General features: G+C 44.3%; 1 protein-coding gene across 1 annotated transcript in view; it reads right to left on the minus strand.

Moving 5' to 3' along the window:
- Window positions 1-22,302, minus strand: part of LOC137607243 (sodium- and chloride-dependent transporter XTRP3-like) — a 35,142-nt gene that overhangs the window by 7,744 nt on the left and 5,096 nt on the right. The window contains exons 2-8 of the mRNA XM_068332863.1: window positions 17,973-18,113; window positions 17,117-17,208; window positions 16,743-16,970; window positions 9,605-9,715; window positions 3,984-4,225; window positions 2,950-3,112; window positions 2,108-2,309 (exon numbers count right to left, since the gene is read on the minus strand). Coding sequence (XP_068188964.1) covers window positions 2,108-2,309; window positions 2,950-3,112; window positions 3,984-4,225; window positions 9,605-9,715; window positions 16,743-16,970; window positions 17,117-17,208; window positions 17,973-18,113 — 1,179 coding nt within the window. The remainder of the gene's footprint in view (window positions 1-2,107; window positions 2,310-2,949; window positions 3,113-3,983; window positions 4,226-9,604; window positions 9,716-16,742; window positions 16,971-17,116; window positions 17,209-17,972; window positions 18,114-22,302) is intronic.

Here is a 22,302-nt window from a genome sequence, read left to right on the forward strand (position 1 = left end):
GCAGAGTCTGGGTTCTCTGAGGCGGGCTCTCCTATCTCTGGGGTTGAGGTCACCGAGGTAGTTAAAAAGCTCCTCGGTGGCAGGGCCCCGGGGGTGGATGAGATTCGCCCGGAGTTCCTAAAGGCTCTGGATGTTGTGGGGCTGTCCTGGTTGACACGCCTCTGCAACATCGCGTGGACTTCGGGGACAGTGCCTCTGGATTGGCAGACTGGGGTGGTGGTCCCCCTTTTTAAGAAGGGGGACAGGAGGGTGTGCTCCAACTACAGGGGCATCACACTCCTCAGCCTCCCTGGTAAGGTCTATTCAGGGGTTCTGGAGAGGAGGGTCCGTCGGGAAGTCGAATCTCGGATTCAGGAGGAGCAATGTGGTTTTCGTCCTGGCCGTGGAACAGTGGACCAGCTCTACACCCTCCGCAGGGTCCTTGAGGGGGCATGGGAGTTCGCCCAACCAGTCTACATGTGTTTTTTGGACTTGGAGAAGGCGTTCGACCGTGTTCCTCGGGGGGTTCTGTGGGGGGTGCTTCGGGAGTATGGGGCACCGGACCCCTTGATAAGGGCTGTTCGGTCCCTGTACGACCAATGTCAGAGTTTGGTCCGCATTGCCGGCAGTAAGTCGGATTCGTTTCCAGTGAGGGTTGGACTCCGCCAAGGCTGCCCTTTGTCACCAATTCTGTTCATAACTTTTATGGACAGAATTTCTAGGCGCAGCCAAGGCGTTGAGGGTGTCCGGTTTGGTGGCCTCAGTATCACGTCCCTGCTTTTTGCAGACGACGTGGTGCTGTTGGCTTCATCAAGCCGTGATCTCCAACTCTCACTGGAACGGTTCGCAGCTGAGTGTGAAGCGGTTGGGATGAGTCAGTACCTCCAAATCTGAGACCATGGTCCTCAGTCGGAAAAGGGTGGAGTGCCCTCTCCAGGTTGGGGATGAGATCCTGCCCCAAGTGGAGGAGTTCAAGTATCTTGGGGTCTCGTTCACGAGTGAGGGTACAATGGAACGGGAGATCGACAGACGGATCGGTGCAGCGTCTGCAGTGATGCGAACTCTGTATCGATCCGTCGTGGTGAAGAAGGAGCTGAGCCGAAAGGCAAAGCTCTCGATTTACCGGTCGATCTACGTTCCTGCCCTCACCTATGGTCACGAGCTGTGGGTCATGACCGAAAGAACGAGATCCCGGATACAAGCGGCCGAAATGAGTTTCCTCCGCAGGGTGTCCGGGCTCTCCCTTAGAGATAGGGTGAGAAGTTCGGTCATCCGGGAGGGACTCAGAGTCGAGCCGCTGCTCCTCCGCATCGAGAGGAGCCAGATGAGGTGGCTCGGGCATCTGGTCAGGATGCCTCCTGGACGCCTCCCTGGTGAGGTGTTCCGGGCACGTCCTACCGGGAGGAGGCCCCGGTGACGACCCAGGACACACTGGAGAGACTATGTCTCCCGGCTGGCCTGGGAACGCCTTGGGATTCTCCCGGAGGAGCTGGATGAAGTGGCTAGGGAGAGGGAAGTCTGGGCTTCCCTGCTTAAGCTGCTGCCCGCGCGACCCGACCCCGGATAAGCGGAAGAGAATGGATGGATGGATGGAGGATAAACTATAGAAAGTTTGTGTATGTCAACCAGATATACTGAGGGAGTTTGTAGGTCACATTTTGGTACGTGTATCAACTAATACTTTGTGAGTGTAAACAAAATACACTCATAAATAATTTGTTCAAGTATGGCTTTAAAGCTTTGAAAATATGCACATAGGCCAGCTAATTTCTGTTAATTCATCTAAAATCTAAACATTTTGCTATTCATCTAATATTTAAACATCTTGCTCGACCCCGGCATTTCATTGTTTCCAATTAATAAATGGTGGATGTTCAACAGTTGTATAAGTTCAACAATTGCATAATGGGACATTTAATAGCCTACTCATGAAAATTATATTACAGCATAGCAGAAATCCAAGTTCTTTTATGATTCCTGATTGGGTGTTGCTTAAAGTGTGTAAACCAGATACTTATATAATTTTGTACATAAACCCAACAAATATGAGTACTACCAATGCACAAAACCAAATAGTTTTTGGTTGTAACAACGATAATCATTACATCAAAAGCAGCTTCGGTCTTACCATTAAACACCTCACTGCTGCAGCGGGATGCAAACTTGAAGTCTTGAAGTGGGGTGATGATTGCAGTAACATTGCCCAGCATGCTGCCCATTCCCAACAGCAGGAGCATGAAAAAGTACAGGACTGACCATAGTTGAGACAATGGCATATTTTTAATGGCCTCACTGTACAGAATAAATGCCAAACCCGTCCCTTCCACTGCCTGAAGTTGAACAAGAAAAACAGTCTTATTCAAGTTAAGCAAATTTTCTATTGATTATCTCTTACAACAAAAAACCACAATCACACTCTAGAATGTGTGCAAAGTGCAACTAGCTTTGAAAATAGCTTTGCTAACCAAACTACTTCTGTATTATAACTGGGTTTCACTTTGTGCAAAATGGCACAAAAATATGTTTTCTTTCTTACACTATATAAAAAATGAGAAATTCACAGCAGAAGTCTGACAAAATTAAAGGACAAAGGTACTTGACAATTTTTTTTCTCTTGTTGTGCAGCTGATCTATCATTCATATGCAAGAGACAGTCGCTAGCCATTTTCATTGAAAATTAGCTGCAGGTCCCAATTTCAGATCTATCTTAGATTTCTCTCTCTCTCTCTCTCTCTCTCTCTCTCTCTCTCTCTCTCTCTCTCTCTCTCTCTCTCTCTCTCTCTCTCTCTCTCTCTCTGTCACACACACACACACACACACACACACACACACACACACACACACACACACACACACACACACACACACACACACACATTGTGAGAATTGTGTTCTCATTTTGTCAACAACTGTAAATGTTGTGTGTGTAAGTTTTCAGTAGTGTAAGATGAGTGTATATAAGGAACGCACATTGTCCAGTTCACTCTGAAGATCACAGTTTTCCAGTTTGATGGCAATTTCAGTAAACTGCTCTGGGTATGTTGCATTCAGCTTGTCAATCCACTCCAAGACATTGTCCATAGTGATACTGTCCTCTGCTATATTAAAGGCATTCAATAACAGTAATCGTGTCCTGAAAGAAGAAAGAGAAGAATGTTGAACGTTCTTTATAGTCTTATTCGACATTACACATGATTCACATATAATCTACGGTCACTCTATCCATCATCCATCCATCTTCCATCCATCCATCCATCCATCCATCCATTCATTGTTTACATACATACAGCATGCATATACAGTAGACCTACATACAAACATACACACAAATATAGAGAGATGAATAGTAAATGCAATACATACATACATACGTATGTACGTACCAGTAATGTACAGTGAGGTTCACGGCAATTAGTCACTGATGTTAAAGGTTGTTTTATCGCTGTGAATCTCACCGCACGTCGCCGAGACATACATACATACATACATACATACATGCATGCATGCATACATACATACATACATACATACATACATACATACATACATACATACATACATACATACATACATACATACATACATACATATATGCTGTAATACATCAATCCATACATACATACCTGAAGCTCATAATTTTGGTGAACAGTGAACTGAATGTATCTGTTTGCACCTAGAGAAGATGAACGTGAGTGTCGTTCAATCTCATGAGAGTTTGGGAGAGTTAACAACACTCACTTTCAACTTATGACACCTTAGGCACATCAAGGTCATTGAGGGCTGTATCTCAGTATACAGAATAAAATTGAAAATAAAACTGGCAATAGCCCTGCTATAGCGCTGAAATGGTATTCTCAAACATTCCAATATGCTGTCTCAGTGAATCTGACTATACAGCTCAAGGATACATACATACATATGCTTTTAAGGTGTGGACATGTAGACTGGTGGGCATGCAGACAGATGGGGTAGGGTGCATTTACATATGAACAAAAAACACTGACCTCTCCAGACAGTTTTCATAGTTGACAGTTGCCTTGAACCCATAGATTGCGAAGGTGACAATGCTAGCAAAGATGGATGTTCCACTGTTGATCAGAGAAACAATGATGGCCTGGCGCTCAAAGTTGTTGTGGTAATTGTTGTAGCTGGCAAAAGCTATGAGTGACCCAAAACCCAGACCCAGAGAGAAAAAAATCTGAGTGGCCGCATTGACCCATGTATTTGGGTTGGCAAGCTCTTCCATCTAGAAGCAGATGGAAAATGTATATGAGTGCAAGTATAATCACAAGCAGACACGCACATACGCATGTACATACATACACATGCCACAAACATTAAAATATCAAAAATTCTTATAAAACACAATTTTGCAGACATACACTGGTCAGTTGCGTGTTATATTAATTCAAAGCTGATACAGTTAGAGGGGTTTAAGAGCACCAGTCAAGGGATTGAAGACGATAAAAGAGTTTGGATGTGCAGATGATGTAAGAAAATCCAGTGATGTCTGTTCCTGACATCACTTCATATTAGCTGAGTATTGTTCCTGGGCTGTAAAGTTCCCTTTGGTGCATTTGTGTCTCTGCTCTACAGCACATCCTGCCGACAACGCCAGTTATGCAGTGAAAATGCTATACTTCAGCAAAAACTGAGATAAAGACTTCAGAACAGCAAAAGAGTGGTGGACAGCCAAAATGGAATTCTTTAATTTGATTCTAAGCTCATCAGTACAGATCAATTGGGAAACAGCCACCAAACTCATCTCCCATGACCCTTTTATGAAGAGAGGGGCAGAGCTGCCAATTGATCACCACCTGGTGGTGAGTTGGGTTTGTTGGTGGGGGAAACCTTTGGATAGACCCGGTAAGCCCAAAGAGTAGTGCGAGTGAACTGGGAATGTTTGGAAGAAGACTGTCCATGAGGCCTTCAACTCCTACCCTGAAGGAAATTGTCTCGCATGCCTGTTGATGCTGGGGTTAAGTTCCTTAACCCTCAAACACTGTGGGGGACTCTGGTGGTCAGGGAAGCCGTTTAGCTGACGATGGAAACCTTCAGAGCCATATTGTCCCTGGGGAGTCCTGAGGCATTTGCAAGGTACTGGCAGGCACAAATGACTGCAGTCTCAGCTGTGATGGAGGCAAAGCAGACAGTGTGGGGAAAGTTTGTAGAGATCATGGAGAAAAGAAAAACTTTTGGATGTCACCAAAGTTGTTCTTGAAGACAGTGTGACACCTTAAGAGGGGAAAATGGGGGACCATCCAAGATGAATACAGATGGATGGTCCCCTAGGACCAGTGTTGACCTCCTGAGAGCCAGTGTTGACCTTGGTCAATGGAAGGAACACTTTGAGGATCTCCTAAGTCCAACTACTCCAACTGACTCCTCGTCTATGAGGGGACAATGCAACGTGAGATTGGACGGAGAATTGGGGCAGCAGCAGCGGTATTGCAGTCGCTTTATCGCTCTCTATCTACAGTTTTATCTGTGTTCCTACCCTAAACTTTGATCATGAGCGATGGTTCATGATCTCAAGATTAAGATTGTGGGTACAAGCAGCCGAAATGGGTTTTCTTTGGTGAGTAGCTGGTGTCTCCCTTAGAGATAGGGTGAGGAACACTATGCAACCAGACAAACAATATTCAAATAAACAATAACAGACTGAGCATTGATACTTGTGGAACACAGGCTGTGCACTAAATATCACTTGAAATTGCATTTGCCAACTTCAACATTTGGCTTTCAGTTTCAATGTGAAAACATTCAAGGATTTAAAGTGTTTACTATCATGGGCACAGTAAAGAACAGTTTGACTATACAATGAAAAACTTACTATGCCAACTGCACATAATGCCACCAGAATTGTTCAAAACATATACGTACAGTGCTTCTACGATACTATGTTTACATGATGAGTTATTTACACAATGTGCATGATGGATATAGCAGCAGATGGTTAAAATACAAAATGTGCAAAACTGCTCAAGGATGAACTTTTAGGAAATGCTATTGACTGTTAAGGAGTCTCATGGCGGAGGGAACAAAAGAGTTCCTGAGTCTGGATTTCTTCCAACTGAAACTCCTCTACCTCCGACCTGAGGGGAGGAGAGTGAATATGTTGTATTGGCGGTGGCTGGGGTCCTTGATGGTAGACGAAGCCCTTTTCTCGACTCTGTGTCTGTACATGCCCTGCAGAGAGGACAGGGGAGTCCTGGTGATCTTAGACGCAGCCCTTACCACTCTCTGCAGGCGATCCATGATAGTGGCACTGGTGTACCACATGGTGATGCAGTTAGTCAGAGTGGACTCGACCACACAGCCGTAGAGGATCTCTGGCGACATGTAAGAAATACACCACTCAGCTTTCTTCACCAGTTGACTGGTGTTCAGTGACCAGGTGAGGTCCTCCTCGATGGTAACCCAAACATATTTTAAAGGTGCTCACCCTTTCCACTTCCTGTGGCGCCAATGTTCTGTCATGAATCTGTGTTTGAGTGGATGTTTATCTTTTTCATGTGGACTGCTGTTCTCCCGTAGTTTACCCTGCCTCTTGCCCATAGTCAGCTGGGATATGCTCCAGCAACATACATGACCGGCAAAGTGGAAGAAGAGGCTGTACAGGAGATGATTACAGTCGTCTCATCTATAAGAAAATGGAAGGATGGATAATCAACTGAAATGTATTTTATTTCTTCTTCTTCGTCTTTTTCTCCTTTGGGCTTTCCCCTTCAGGGGTCACCACAGCGAATCAATTGCCTCCATCTAACCCTGTCTTCTGCATCCTCTTCTCTCACACCAACTACCTTCATGTCCTCTTTCACTACATCCATAAACCTCCTCTTTGGTCTTCCTCTAGGCCTCCTGCCTGGAAGTTCAAAACTCAGCATCCTTCTACCAATATATTCACTATCTCTCCTCTGGACATGTCCAAACCATCTCAGTCTGGCCTCTCTGACTTTATCTCCAAAACCTCTAACATGTGCTGTCCCTCTGATGGACTCATTCCTGATCCTATCCATCCTGGTCACTCCCAGAGCGAACCTCAGCGTCTTCATCTCTGCTACCTCCAGCTCTGTCTCCTGTCTTTTCCTCAGTGACACTGTCTCTAGACCAAACAACATCGCTGGTCTCACCACAGTTTTGTACACCTTTCCTTTCATTTTAGCTGAAACTCTTCTATCACACATCACACCTGACACTTTCCTCCACCCGTTCCATCCTGCCTGGACACGCTTCTTCACCTCTTTTCCACACTCTCCATTGCTCTGGACTGTTGACCCTAAGTACTTCAAATCCTCCACCTTCTTGATCTCTTCTCCCTGTAACCTCACTCTTCCACTTGGGTCCCTCTCATTCACACACATGTACTCTGTCTTACTGCGGCTAACCTTCATTCCTCTCCTTTCCAGGACAAACCTCCACCTCTCTAGCGTCTCCTCCACCTGTTCCCTGCTCTCACTGCAGATCACAATGTCATCTGCAAACATCATAGTCCATGGAGATTCCTGTCTAACCTCATCTGTCAGCCTGTCCATCATCATAGCGAACAAGAAGGGGCTCAGAGCTGATCCCTGATGCAGTCCCACCTCCACCTTGAACTCCTCTGTCACACCTACACACACCTCACCACTGTCTTACAGTCCTCATACATGTCCTGCACCGCTCTAACATACTTCTCTGCCACTCCAGACTTCCTCATACAATACCACAGTTCCTCTCTGGACACCCTGTCATCAGCTTTCTCCAGATCTACAAAAACACAATGCAGCTCCCTCTGGCCTTCTCTGCACTTCTCTATCATCATCCTCAAAGCAAATACTGCATCTGTAGTACTCTTTTTTGGCATGAAACCATACTGCTGCTCACAAATGTTCACTTCTGCCCTTAGTCTAGCTTCCACTACTCTCTCCCATAACTTCATTGTATGGCTCATCAGCTTTATTCCTCTGTAGTTGCCACAACTCTGCACGTCTCCCTTGTTCTTAAAAATGGGCACCAGCACACTTCTCCTCCATTCCTCAGGCATCTTCTCACTATCTAAGATCCTGTTGAACAACCCAGTCAGAAACTCTACTGCCACCTCTCCTAGACACTTCCATACCTCTACAGGTATATCATCAGGACCGACTGCCTTTCCACTCTTCATCCTCTTCAATGCCCTCCTCACTTCATCTTGACTAATCTTTGCTACTTCCTGGTCCACAACAGTCACCTCCTCTAGTCTTTGTTCTCTCTCATTTTCCATGTTCATCAACTTTTCAAAGTACTCTTCCCATCCTCCCATCACACCACTGGCACCTGTCAATAGACTTCCATCCCTATCCTTAATCACCCTAACCTGCTGCACGTCCTTCCCATCTCTGTCTCTCTGTCTTTTCAACCTGTATAGATCAGTCTCTCCCTCCTTACTGTCCAACCTAGCATACAAGTCCTCATAAGCTCCTTGTTTAGCCTTTGCTACCTCTACCTTCACCTTACGCTGCGTCTCCCTGTACTCCTGTCTACTCTCCTCAGTCCTCTCAGTGTCCCACTTCTTCTTAGCTAACCTCTTTCTCTGTATACACTCCTGTACCTCCTCATTCCACCACCAAGGCTCCTTATCTAGACACAAATTATATTTTTGGTCTCATTCTTAACCCGTGAAGTATCTTTGTGCTTAACTATTTGATGCTTAAAGAGTTGCAGAAGCACCTTTACTTTTTCCTATGCCACTCAATTTACACCTTCATACATAAAAATACTTCTTGTACCACTGCACACCCTTTACCATGTACAGTATGTGCAAATGAACAAATAACTCCTTTAATGTATACTATAAGAAACAAATGAACAAATGTTTGGCAACATTCATTCATTCATCTTCTTAACTGCTACTTCTGCTTTTGCGGGTCGCAGATTTGCTGGAACCTATCACAGAGGACTTACAGGCGAGAGGCGGGGGACATTCTGGTGCGATGCCAGTGCACCACGGAGCCACAGAACAGACAAACAACCACTTACTCACACCTACGGACAATTTGAAATTGACCAATTCACCTGAAGTGCATGTTTTTGGAGGTGGGAAGAAGCTGGAAAAACCCAGACAGAACCCACACAGCCACGGGGAGAACATGCAAACTCTACACTGAATTGGACTCGAACCCAGAGCCATCTTACTGTGAGACAACAGCACAACCCACTGCGCCGTCGTGCCATTGTTTGGGAACATCTAGACTGTAAATCAAAGTAGTTATTTATATGCTATGCTATATTGGGGTGGCAGTGGCTCAGTTGGTACATTGGCGGTTCGATTCCCGCTCCAGCTCCCCCAGTCATTTGTCGTTGTGTCGTTGGGCAAGACACTCTACCCTCCATGCCTCTAGTGAGGGACTCACTGGTGCGTGAATGTATGTGATTGTTCCGGTGGCGGTCAGAGAGGATTGGCTGCAATGCTTCCTTCAGTCTGCCCCAGGGCAGCTGTGGCTACATATGTAGTTTACCATCAACAAGTATGAATGAGGATTGAATGAATAATGGATCCACTGTAAAGCATCTTTGAGTGTCTAGAAAACGCTATATAAATCTAATCCATTACTATTATTAATCAATGATGTCACTAAGTTGCTATATCTTCACACAAACTTACCTTGGGAGTGAACATGTATTTTACACCATTGACGGCACCATGAAGAGTCATACCTCGGATCAGGTAGACAACAAGCACCACATATGGAAATGTGGCTGTGAAGTAGACCACCTGCAGAGAATGCCAAAAAGCAAAGTTAAGATCAAATATGGAAGTGACCACGTGAGGAGAAGGTGACATGATTAGATCTATTTTCTGGTCAAAAACGAAGCATATACATATACACACAAATGTACTGTATATATGTAGAATATGTAAATGTACAAATACCATAATGAAATAGACAAAGACAGAGTAAGAATTACAACATTTCTCTGTCACGTGTAATAGAGATAGAGATTCCAATATTCTCAGATTCCCATACGTAAAGCTGGAGACACAATCACAGCTCTCACAATACAGATTTACTATTACTATTAATTTCACCCTTGTTCCAATGCTATTTGTGTGTCCCACTCTCTCTTTTTCATTGGCTGTTTGCAACATGCGTTTGCCGTTGGGTTTGCAATCATACAATAAGCTCTAAAACAGTGGTTGTGACTCAGTGGTAGAGTAGTCATCTGCTTATCAGGTGGTCAGTGGTTCAATCAATAGCCAGTCAGACTACTAAAGTAAGTTCATTTACTAAGTCCATCTTGGAAGGTTGTAATGTTTTTGTGGATTTGAACAGTGAGTTACATGACTGCACTAATGAGCAAATCCTAGGTAAGTATTATTTGGGTCTTTAGCAATACTCAGCCATCAATTTTCAACATACTCCTGTAAAATGTATAGTAAACAAAGACTGGTTAGTTGGTTCCATCCTGCCAACTGCAGTCTGCAGACTTTGGTGTCTTGTGGCAATCTGTGATTGCTGCTTGATTGACATGTGAGTGTTGTGAGAATTGGTTTCACTCCAGTGAGCAGGTGTTGCCTTGAATTATAGGCTCTGTCATCACTGTGAGAACGTTTGTGTCAATGTGTGAATGCCGACTTGTATTAAAAATTAAATCAGCGTTTCTCATATTCTTCATGCATGAAAATGGAGAGACATCGGAGAATCAGCACATCATTGTTACTATGGCCAAATTGTATTAATTCTTACATTATGCATTCCGTCAGGACTATTAAATGTCCATACTTTGAGGATGTCTCTGTTCCTGTCCTCTTTCTCACTCTCCACCTACCCTTACCATCTCTCTCTCTAGTCAAAGCTGGTCAAAGCAGATTGCTACCCAAGTAAAGTCTTTGATCTACTTCAGGTTTCTGCAGTTTTTCCTTGCCACAATCGCCAAGTGCTTGCTTGTGGGGGGTTCTGTGTATCTGTAGACCATGGAGTTGGTCTAGAACTGCTCTTCTTCAAAACTGCCTTGATATAACATGTGTTGTGATTTGGTGCCTTATAAATAAATCGAATTGGCCTGCTCACGTGACAGACACTCAGAGAGACAATGGGAACACATAGAGAAGTGACTACAGAACTGAAAGACCAATGAGGGCGGGGTCGGCAGTGGCTCAGTGGTAGAGTGGGTAGAAGGTACAAGGTCAGGAGGTTCAATGTTGTGTTAGCTAGAAAACCAAACAAAGAGAAATAACAGAAGCTCCTAAAGTAATTGACGTAGCTTCCTTTAATGGGTGAGACACACAAAATACCCTCAGCAGGCAAATCCTGTGGCAGCTTATCTACAGCAATTTTTGTTGTTCCTAATTGTAGGCTTTATCAAACAGGAAGGTTTTGAGTCTACACAGCATTGACACACACACACACACACACACACACACACACACACACACACACACACACACACACACACACACACACACACACACACACACACAGTGATACTCACTCCCTTGCTTATGCCAAAAGAGAGCATGCCAAAGGGCAAGTGATTGGGGTCAGGTACTCCAACATGTACGCTCACATCAAAGCCAATGTACAAAGGACGAACTGTACATGCACATAAAAAACTAACTATTAGGGGGCGATTGACAAAACCGAGATGAAAACTTTTGTTGTTGTTTTTAAAAAACTGAATATTTAATGTTATGTTCTAATTTTGTTATAATGGTATTGTCATGGTTGTGTTTTTTCCTCTGATCATGTTTCTCTGCTGTGCCCTCCCTCTCCCTCTCTGCAGTGCTGGAGCGTGGCAAGAGGCAGGTCTGGGCTCGTGTGCAGACTCTGGTCTCCACACCTGAATTTCATCAGGCTGATCACCTGGGGCCTATTTAGCCACCTTTCACCTTTTGATCAGCGCTGGAGGATTTCCAAGTGTACTCTGTGTCTCGCCATGTTGCTGACCTTGTCTCCTGCCACGCGTTCCAGCCGCAAGCTTTTGTTTCCAGTGATTTGGTCGCTTTTAGTCTTCGCGAGTATTTCCCTAAGTAAGGTGATTTTCCGTTGTTACTTTGTTAGCTAGAGTGATCTCTTAGAAGATGATTCTCTGTTGTTACTTTATTAATAAAGTTCTTCCCTCGAAGGTGATTTTCTGTTGTTACTTTGTTAGTTTAGCCTTTCTCTTTTCTCTAGAAAGGGATTTTCTGCGGTTACTTTGTTCTTAATAAACTGTTCGCTCTTGTACTCTGCATCCGGGGTCCTGGCCTTGCTTTTGCCTCACGTCACATAACAGGTATATACCATAGAGCAAAGGTGTTCATACATTTTCAACATGTGAGCTACTCACATATAACTTATAATACATATATGACCAAGTGAAAATAATGTACCAACTAAAAAAATTCAAACATATTTCTTTATAAATATGTCGAGACTATACAGTATGTATTATGCACGTTGAAGAAGAATAAGACTTTATTAAATTAAATTTCCATTTTTTTGTAGTTATACACATTGATATGCAGGCCCTAGCATGCGCGCGCACACACACACACACACACACACACACACACGCAGCACAAGGGGTCTGCAGGCAATCAAAGGAGGATGGTAGAGAGACGGGCAGCTCTTCTCTGGTACGCTCAATGAGCAGCTTGTTTTGTTTGGTGACAATGCCTTGCTCAAGGGCACCTCAACAGTGCTCAGGAGGTGAACTGGGGCCTCTCCAACTACCTGTCCACAATCCAAATATTTGGCCCATACTGCACGACACAACATTTCAATAAATAATGCTTGTTGATGGATTATGCTGTAGTAATGCAGGAAGTCCGGGAAAGCAACGTCCTGCCTGTAGTTTCCAATAAATCCATTCAAGTGGCCAACATTCTGGTGCTCTATCTGTGGTGATGGACACCAACTTGTACACCAGGAGCTGGATTTTCTCAACAAAGTTTTTGAATGACAGAAATATGTCCTCTTCTCGGGACAGTACTGTTAATAGCGCCTCCTTTGCAGTGATGACAGTAAACACCATACGAATAAAAACGCACATCATGGCTATGTCATGAAGTTTGTGAGAAAAATCACTGCTGTCCAGTGAGTTCCTTCACCTTTAATGGGATCATCTGACAAATAGCAATCCATTCATTTCTTGTTTCTCCATCATTTAGCTTATTTTGTCATTTTACATCCTGTGCTGCCCTGACCAACTTGCATCCAGCTCATTCCCATCACCTGCTTTCTTTCCACTCACCTTCAGCCACTCCCCTGATCAACCTCCACTCTTCACTGTTTCGTTCATTCTAACACATGTGGGACCCGCCGGTGTTTCGAATCCCCGCCTGTTGATCCAAACCACTGAATTGGTTCACCTGGTGAATGAAGCACCAGTGTGTCACCTGGTAAACGAAGCACCTAAGCGTTTCGAAGCACTTGAGTGTGTCAAATGTCATCAGTCACATAGTTTTTCCATGTTTGAAGCAGGCTTCAAAGTAGTGGTTCAGACACTACTGGGGCGTGGTTCGGAGCGCCGTGTCAAAGCAGACATCACTACTGTTCACCTTCATAACCTGCCTGTGTTTTGACCCTGTACCTGATGCTGCCTGACTAACTAACGTTTTGTTTTTACTGTTACTGGCTGAGCACCGTGTCTGCACATGCGCGATGACCTAAGTTTAAGGAAAAGTCACATGTCAACTTCTTAATTGCTTGGCTGAAATGAATTTAAATCAGGTCAATCGGGATAGATAGATAGATAGATAGATAGATAGATAGATAGATAGATAGATAGATAGATAGATAGATAGATAGATAGATAGATAGATAGATACTTGATTAATCCCGGAGGAAATTGCATATATCCACTGCTCAGGCATTAAATAACAAATAATACTGGATAAACACCAGGAGAAAAGGAAACATTGACATCACAGGACATACCACAAGACATACATTACACTAACAGACAGACACATGCAGCACTAACAGGACTTATATACTAAACTATAACTAAAATATAAACAGTATAAAATTTAAAAATATTACAGTATTAAAATATAAACAGTATAAAATAAAATCTAAACAGTATAAAATTGAATTAAATTATAAAACAGTATAAAAAATAAATAAATTATATATATATATATATATATATATATATATATATATATACAACAGTATAAAATTAAATTTAAATTAAATTAAATTAAATCCATATTCAACCCCGTGCTGACCTCGCCACCTCCCCCCTGCTCCTCCTGAGAGAGTCATTGTACCCCCTGATGGCACGGGGCACGAAGGAGGACCTCAGCCTCTCTGTGGAGGCGCTGTGTGACAGCAGTCTGCCGCTGAAGGTGCTTCTCTGCTGGGAGAAGGTGGTGTGTAGGGGGTGCCTGGTGTTGTTCATGATGGACTTAATTTTAGACATGGTCCTGCTCTCCAGAAGCATATCCACAGAGTCCTGAGTCTGTTCAGACGGTCCATATCTCTTTTCCTGGCCCCCCCACCCCAACACACAATGGCGTATGACAGCACACTGGAGACTACGGACTGATAGAATAGACTGAAAAGGAGCTTAGGACAGATGTTGAAGGAGGCCAGCCTCCTTAGGAAGTACATCCTGCTCTGCCCCTTCTTGTACACACAGTTGGAGTTGAGTGACCAGTCCAGTCTGCTGTCTAGCTGCAGTCCCAGGTACTGATAGTTTTCTACCACCTCCACCTCACTGCCTTTGATGATCACCGGCTGTGGAGAGGGAGGTGCCCACCGGAAATCCAGAACCATCTCCTTTGTCTTGGAGACGTTGAGCTGGAGCTGGTTCTGTTGGCACCACTCCACGAAGTCAGCCACCAATGCCCTGTACCCCCCCTCATCACCCTCCCGGATACATGCCACTATCGCGGTGTCATCGGAGTACTTCTGTATGTGGCATGTATCCGAGTTGTGCTTGAAGTCTGATGTGTAGAGGGTGAAGAGAATGGGGGCTAGAACGGTCCCCTGTGGCGCCCCCGTGCTGCTGGTCACCATAGAAGACAAACAGTCCCCCATACGGACGTACTGGGGTCTGTCCGTTAGGTAGTCCGTAATCCAGCTCACGAGGTAGGGGTCCACAGCCATGGAGGTCAGTTTATCCTGCAGGAGCTGGGGCTGGATGGTGTTGAAGGCACTCGAAAAGTCGAAGAAGAGCACTCTGACGGCACAGCCCCCGGCGTCCAGGTAGGAGAGTGTGCGGTGGAGGAGGTACATGACAGCATCGTCAACCCCAACCTTGGCCTGATAGGCAAACTGGAGAGGGTCCATAGCACCCTGCACCTGTGGACGCAAGAGCTCCAGGACCAGTCGCTCTAGGGTCTTCATTACGTGGGAGGTAAGAGCGACCGGTCGGTGGTCGTTGAGCTCAGTAGGGCGTCCTTTCTTGGGTACAGGGACAATGCAGGAGGTCTTCCACAGTGACGGGACCCTCCCCAGCCGCAGACTGAGGTTGAACAATTGTTGCAGGGGGTCCCCCAGTTCCGAAGCACAGGCTCGGAGGAGTCTTGGGGAGACCTTATCTGGTCCAGCCGCCTTGTAGGGACGGAGCCTCCTCAGCGTTGTCGTCACCAGGTCTGCAGTGATGATGGTCTCGGTCGTGGTTGGAGCAGGAGGTTGTGGCGAGGTTGGAAGTCCAGTGGTTGAGGTGGGGCCGTTGAGCTTCGCAGTTCTTGGAGTGGGCTCGGGAGAAGTGGCAGGGGTGGAAGGAGAGGAAGCACAGGAGGAGGGAGCATCAGTGGAGCGGTCTGTAGGGCCAGGAGAGGCCTGTAGGCCAGGAGAGGTCTGTAGGCCAGGAGAGGCCTGGGACGAGGAGCCGGGAGTGGTGGGGGAGCTGAACCGATTGAAAAAGCTGTTAAGTTCATTCGCACGTTCAATATTCCCCTCCACAGTGCTGCGCCCTTTCCCGTGTCCGGTGATGGTTCTCATCCCATTCCAGACCTCCCGCACTTGGTTGCGCCCCAGCTGCTTCTCCAGCTTCCTCCTGTACGCCTCCTTGGCCTCCCTCAGGCAGAGTCTCACTTCCTTCTGGGCCTTCCTCATCTCCTCCTCGTTCTTGCTCCTGAACGCCCGCTTCTTCCTGTTCAGGACAGCCTTGACTTCCTTGGTTACCCATGGTTTGTTGTTGGGGTAACACCTAATTGTCCTGACAGGGGCCACGGTGTCCACACAGAAGTTTATGTAGTCTGTAAAACACTGAGCTGCCCCCTCAATGTCTTCCCCATGTGAGCCCACAATAACATCCCAGTCGGTGGTCTGGAAGCAGTTCCTCAGCATCTCCTCTGCTTCCGGGGACCACCTCCTGACCTGTCGTGTTGTTGCTGGCAGCCGTTTCACCAGCGGGATGTAGGTGGGCTGTAGGTACACTAGGTTATGGTCTGATTTACCTAGTGGAGGGAGGGGGGTGGCGGTGTATGCCTCCTTAGCATTAGCGTAGAACAGATCGATGGTTCTGTTCTTCCGTGTGGGACAGTCTACACACTGGACCATTGTGGGGAGAGATGAGTCCAGGGTGACGTCACACACACAGGGTGAGTCCAGGGTGGCTGATAGGCTGACGTCTAACACACAGGGTGAGGTCTAACACACAGGTCTAACACACAGGGTGACGTCTAAACACAGGGTGAGTCCAGGATGGCTGATAGGCTGACGTCTATTTTAACGTCATGCGATCCACCCATTTGCTAGCTAGCTTATTGCTGTTGTTGGCCCTCGCGCCACTATTTGTGCATGCATGGTGACCTAAATTCAAGACCTCTATTTTTTTAACAAGGTAAGGTAAAGATGTCTTACCTTGCCGGTTGACTTCACTCCTCGGATTACAAACAGATAGGTCATTACCCAGGCAAGCAGGAGGCACAGTGCCTGTCCAGTATGAATGCCCCCATTCTCTTCAATAGAAGAAGAGATGTCCAGAGTTTCCCTGTAGAAGAAATACTGGGTGGGTGTAGCCTTTTCACACTCCTCTATAGGTCCTGTCCTGTTGGAGTTAATGGGGCACTCTGCCCAGGGCAGGACTGACTAGGACGGAAATCAACACAGGATAGTATAGTGTTACCTTAATGTTCATATGAAATACAACATTATACATCTTAATATATTTATATATGAATTAAGACCTGCTATAGAAAAAAGGCAGCAGCAATTTGTTAATCATGTGAGCTCACTTGAAAAGAATGAAAGAGGTACCAGAAACTCCATGCGTTAATGATGTTGTAATACAGACACAGATACAGGGATGTCACGACACTAGCAAGACCTAAAAAGAGAATTAAACCAAGAATCAACAAACTAAAAGGAACTGTCAGTTTTCTGAGTAAGGTTATCCACATTGTACAACACTAGGGAACAATTGACAGTTATTAAAATACAAATGATCTGATTTGGATCTGCAAAGATCCATCACAACATTTAATCATACACACAATACCTTAATATTAATATATACCACAAGTGTCAAACTCAAGGGGCCAAATGTCGCGGGCCACATCATTTTATGTGGCCCGCAAGAGCATAAAAGGTCAGAGTGTCTAAAAATAAATAGGTCAAAAGCGTGCTTTGACGAGAAACTACATGTCCCACAATACAGTAATTCAACCCATTTTAACGTTTTGAACAAAGTTAATGTCCTAACTTGTGTATGATGTTATTTTTCTTTATTCACTTGGATAGTTTGATCCTTGATGATGGAGTTATGTGGGTTTCATAACCTAATAAATTAAAAGAATATAACAGAGCAACAAGCAAACATTTTTTCTGTGCAACTGTAATGTTTGTAACTTGAACAAGTAATACATTTAAGTTATTACATATTAAGAAGTACTTACATTTATTTTACATTACGTTTAGTTATATTTATAAGTTACATCTGGCCCTTTGAGGACAGCCATTATACTGATGTGGCCCTTGGTGAAAACAAGTTTGACACCCCTGAATATACTTTCAGTCACCAGAAAAGCAAAATGCACTTTATTATAATGAAGTGAGGAATCAATATTCTGCAATTGCAGAGAGAACACTTACCCAGTCCTCCCAAATATGGACTGATGGCAGTCCATGCTCCAATGCTGCCTTGTCTCATTTTCTGACCAATAGCTAGCTCCATGTAGAATAACGGAATTCCCTCCAAAAACAACATGATGAGGTACGGGATCAAGAACCCTCCTGATGGAACAAATAAAATTGTGCTCAGGCATTTCAGGAAAACAGACTACAAGGTTTGTTGCTGCTAGCCTTCATTCATTAAAACAGGATTTAGTGTCAGAATGTGTAATATTGTAATTAATGAATCAGTCAATTTGGGACCAGCCAATTAACTGGAAGTGCATGTTTTGGAGGTGGGAGGAAGATGGAGAACCTGGAGAGAACCCACACAGACACTGGGAGAACATGCAAACTCCGCACAGAACGGGACTCAAACCCAGAACCGCCTTGCTGTGCGGCAGCAGCGCTACCCGCTGCACCACCGTGCCGCCTCATTTTAGTGTGTGGCTAATCAAACGGTATCATCCTGTATTTGGAGATGGTCACTATGGACCCTGAAAACACATGTTTATTTTATTTATTTTTGTGTCTTGTGTTGTCCAAAGTGCAAAAATGATTCAACTACATTTTTTGGGGTAAATGAACGAGCTAAAGTTTGTTCAATCCCTGGAAAGTATAGTCTCTTTCTGTGACAACTCCTCTTATGCATGTCCTGTTTCAATTTCTTTCCATTATCCACATCTCCAGTCTGAGATCTTATTCTCCTTTGGGCCACAGCTAATCAGTGTCCTCCATCTAACCCTGTCTTCTGCATCTTCATCTCTGCTACCTCCAGCTCTGTCTCCTGTCTTTTCCTCAGTGACACTGTCTCTAGACCAAACAACATCGCTGGTCTCACCACAGTTTTGTACACCTTTCCTTTCATTTTAGCTGAAACTCTTCTATCACACATCACACCTGACACTTTCCTCCACCCGTTCCATCCTGCCTGGACACGCTTCTTCACCTCTTTTCCACACTCTCCATTGGTCTGGACTGTTGACCCTAAGTACTTAAAATCCTCCACCTTCTTGATCTCTTCTCCCTGTAACCTCACTCTTCCACTTGGGTCCCTCTCATTCACACACATGTACTCTGTCTTACTGCGGCTAATGTAATAGTGTGTAACAGTGAGTAGGTACTAATATGTAATAGTGTATAATAGATGATAATAGGGTGTAATAGCTTGTAGCTGAATATTGAAATGCTAAAGTAAATATCACAACATGGTCAGGCAAAATGGATTAGATAAAGCAGAATTTAGATAAAGACGAGATAGGATTTGTGTTAAGAAAAAGCAAAACATAATAATAGTCCAAGATTTTAGAAATGCTGTTATGGTACAAATGGTACAAATGCTAAAGCATACATGTGCATATGTGTTGATTGATGTACATTAGGAAGATTGAACTGTGTAATTGATGATATGGTCATAGTTTGTATAAAGACAACTGAACAAATATGATAGGAATGTTTATTACTTTAACTGATTTTGGATTTATCACAGTGTAAGAACATGGTAATGATGATTGATTTTTATTTCATTGTTTTTATGTTATTTGAAAACAAAACAATGTTATTTTGATTGTTTATTCATTCCAGGAGTTTGTTTATTGCAATATGACTATGTAGGCAATGATATCTGTTTAGATTGCAAATGTCTAGATCTGTACATGCAAAAATTGATTGGTTTGGTCTGCGACCAGACTACAGAGTTTCGCGGGGTTTGGTGAAAAAAAAAGGAAGGAAGGAGAGCGAGAGAGAGACGAAGAAGTTGGCGAGCGTCAGATGGACGGATGAAAAATTAATAAAACTATACACCTGGATTAAGAAAACGGCATCGCTCGTTGGTGATTTTAATTACCCCCTTCTTCCGGAGTGTAACACTAACCTTCATTCCTCTCCTTTCCAGGTCAAACCTCCACCTCTCTAGCTTCTCCTCCACCAGTTCCCTGCTCTCACTGCAGATCACAATGTCATCTGCAAACATCATAGTCCATGGAGATTCCTGTCTAACCTCGTCTGTCAGCCTGTCCATCACCATAGCAACAAGAAGGGGCTCAGAGCTGATCCCTGATGCAGTCCCATCTCCACCTTGAACTCCTCTGTCACACCTACAGCACACCTCACCACTGTCTTACAGTCCTCATACATGTCCTGCACCGCTCTAACATACTTCTCTGCCACTCCAGACTTCCTCATACAATACCACAGTTCCTCTCTGGGCACCCTGTCATCAGCTTTCTCCAGATCTACAAAAACACAATGCAGCTCCCTCTGGCCTTCTCTGTACTTCTCTATCAACATCCTCAGAGCAAATACTGCATCTGTAGAACTCTTTTGTGGCATGAAACCATACTGCTGCTCACAAATGTTCACTTCTGCCCTTAGTGTAGCTTGAACTACTCTAGTCTGAAATACAGCTTCTTAAACGGAGCTGTAGAGGCTGCACTGAATCAGTCTATCTAGTATCCCTAATAAACTTGCATCTACAAATTATATTCTTGATGTACAATCAGGAATGAATGCATTGTGTTTGAATAAAATGTCTCCATATCACAATATCTACTCCACTGGTATGTAGCTGTTTGGAACATCTGAGCTGTTTCATTCTTCATTACTGCCAGGCACAGTTAATGTTTGTTACCTCATTGCCACTTTATTGTTTTATATCTTATCATTTTTTTTCTATTACTCATTCAATGCTTTTTTTCCACTTTGTATAGCGAGGTACAGTACTTTATTTGATTGCATCTGTACAGTGATAATAAAGTTATTTTATTGTCCTATGATGTCCTTATCTAACCCTGAGAGCAGACAATCACGTCTCTTCTAACTTCCTGTTTAGAGGGAGCATGCTCTGGACTGTGTGTTCAAAAAGGAAGAATAAGTCAACGAATTATGAAGGAATCTTTTTTTTATAAAGAATTTTTTCATGTTAAAAAAAAGTATTGTGACCAAAAAGTTAATAAGGTCTCCGCTTTAGTAGCTACCCCTAATAAACCCCCATATCTCTTATCACCTTAATATGGTGCTATAAGAGCAGCTAGAGTGTAAAGTCTGTTGGCTAGTCCTGTCTTGTATAATCACTGCTTTCTCTTTATTTGTGTTGTTATTTCCTGGTTCTATTCTAAGGAATGTGCACTGTTCTTTCACCCTCGAATGATGCTCTGCTGTTTACAGGGCTGATTGACTTGTTTTTGTCTGAGTGTAGATCCGAAGCTGTTTAAATCAATCCACTGGACTTTAAGAAAGTTTCTTGAAGACATTTCGCCTCTCATCCAAGAGGCTTCTTCAGTTTTTAAAGTCCAGTGGACAGCTTTGGATAACCATGACCTGGATAACTGAGAACCTACACAGACATCTCAGTGTATACTGCAGGACAAACCTCCACTTCTCTAGCTTCTCCTCCACCTGTTCCCTGCTCTCACTGCAGATCACAATGTCATCTGCAAACATCATAGTCCATGGAGATTCCTGTCTAACCTCGTCTGTCAGCCTGTCCATCACCATAGCAACAAGAAGGGGCTCAGAGCTGATCCTGATGCAGTCCCACCTCCACCTTGAACTCCTCTGTCACACCTACAGCACACCTCACTACTGTCTTACAGTCCTCATACATGTCCTGCACCACTCTAACATACTTCTCTGCCACTCCAGACTTCCTCATACAATACCACAGTTCCTCTCTGGGCACCCTGTCATCAGCTTTCTCCAGATCTAAAAAACACAATGCAGCTCCCTCTGGCCTTCTCTGTACTTCTCTATCAACATCCTCAAAGCAAATACTGCATCTGTAGTACTCTTTTTTGGCATGAAACCATACTGCTGCTCACAAATGTTCACTTCTGCCCTTAGTCTAGCTTCCACTACTCTTTCCCATAACTTCATTGTATGGCTCATCAGCTTTATTCCTCTGTAGTTGCCACAACTCTGCACATCTCCCTTGATCTTAAAAATGGGCACCAGCACACTTCTCCTCCATTCCTCAGGCATCTTCTCACTATCTAAGATCCTGTTGAACAACCCAGTCAGAAACTCTACTGCCACCTCTCCTAGACACTTCCATACCTCTACAGGTATATCATCAGGACCGACTGCCTTTCCACTCTTCATCCTCTTCAATGCCCTCCTCACTTCATCCTGACTAATCTTTGCTACATCCTGGTCCACAACAGTCACCTCTTCTAGTCTTTGTTCTCTCTCATTTTCCACATTCATCAACTCTTCAAAGTACTCTTTCCATCTTCCCATCACACTACTGGCACCTGTCAATAGACTTCCATCCCTGTCCGTAATCACCCTAACCTGCTGCATGTCCTTCCCTCTT

This window comes from Antennarius striatus, chromosome 14 (assembly GCF_040054535.1).
Source record: "Antennarius striatus isolate MH-2024 chromosome 14, ASM4005453v1, whole genome shotgun sequence".
Lineage (NCBI taxonomy): Eukaryota > Metazoa > Chordata > Actinopteri > Lophiiformes > Antennariidae > Antennarius > Antennarius striatus.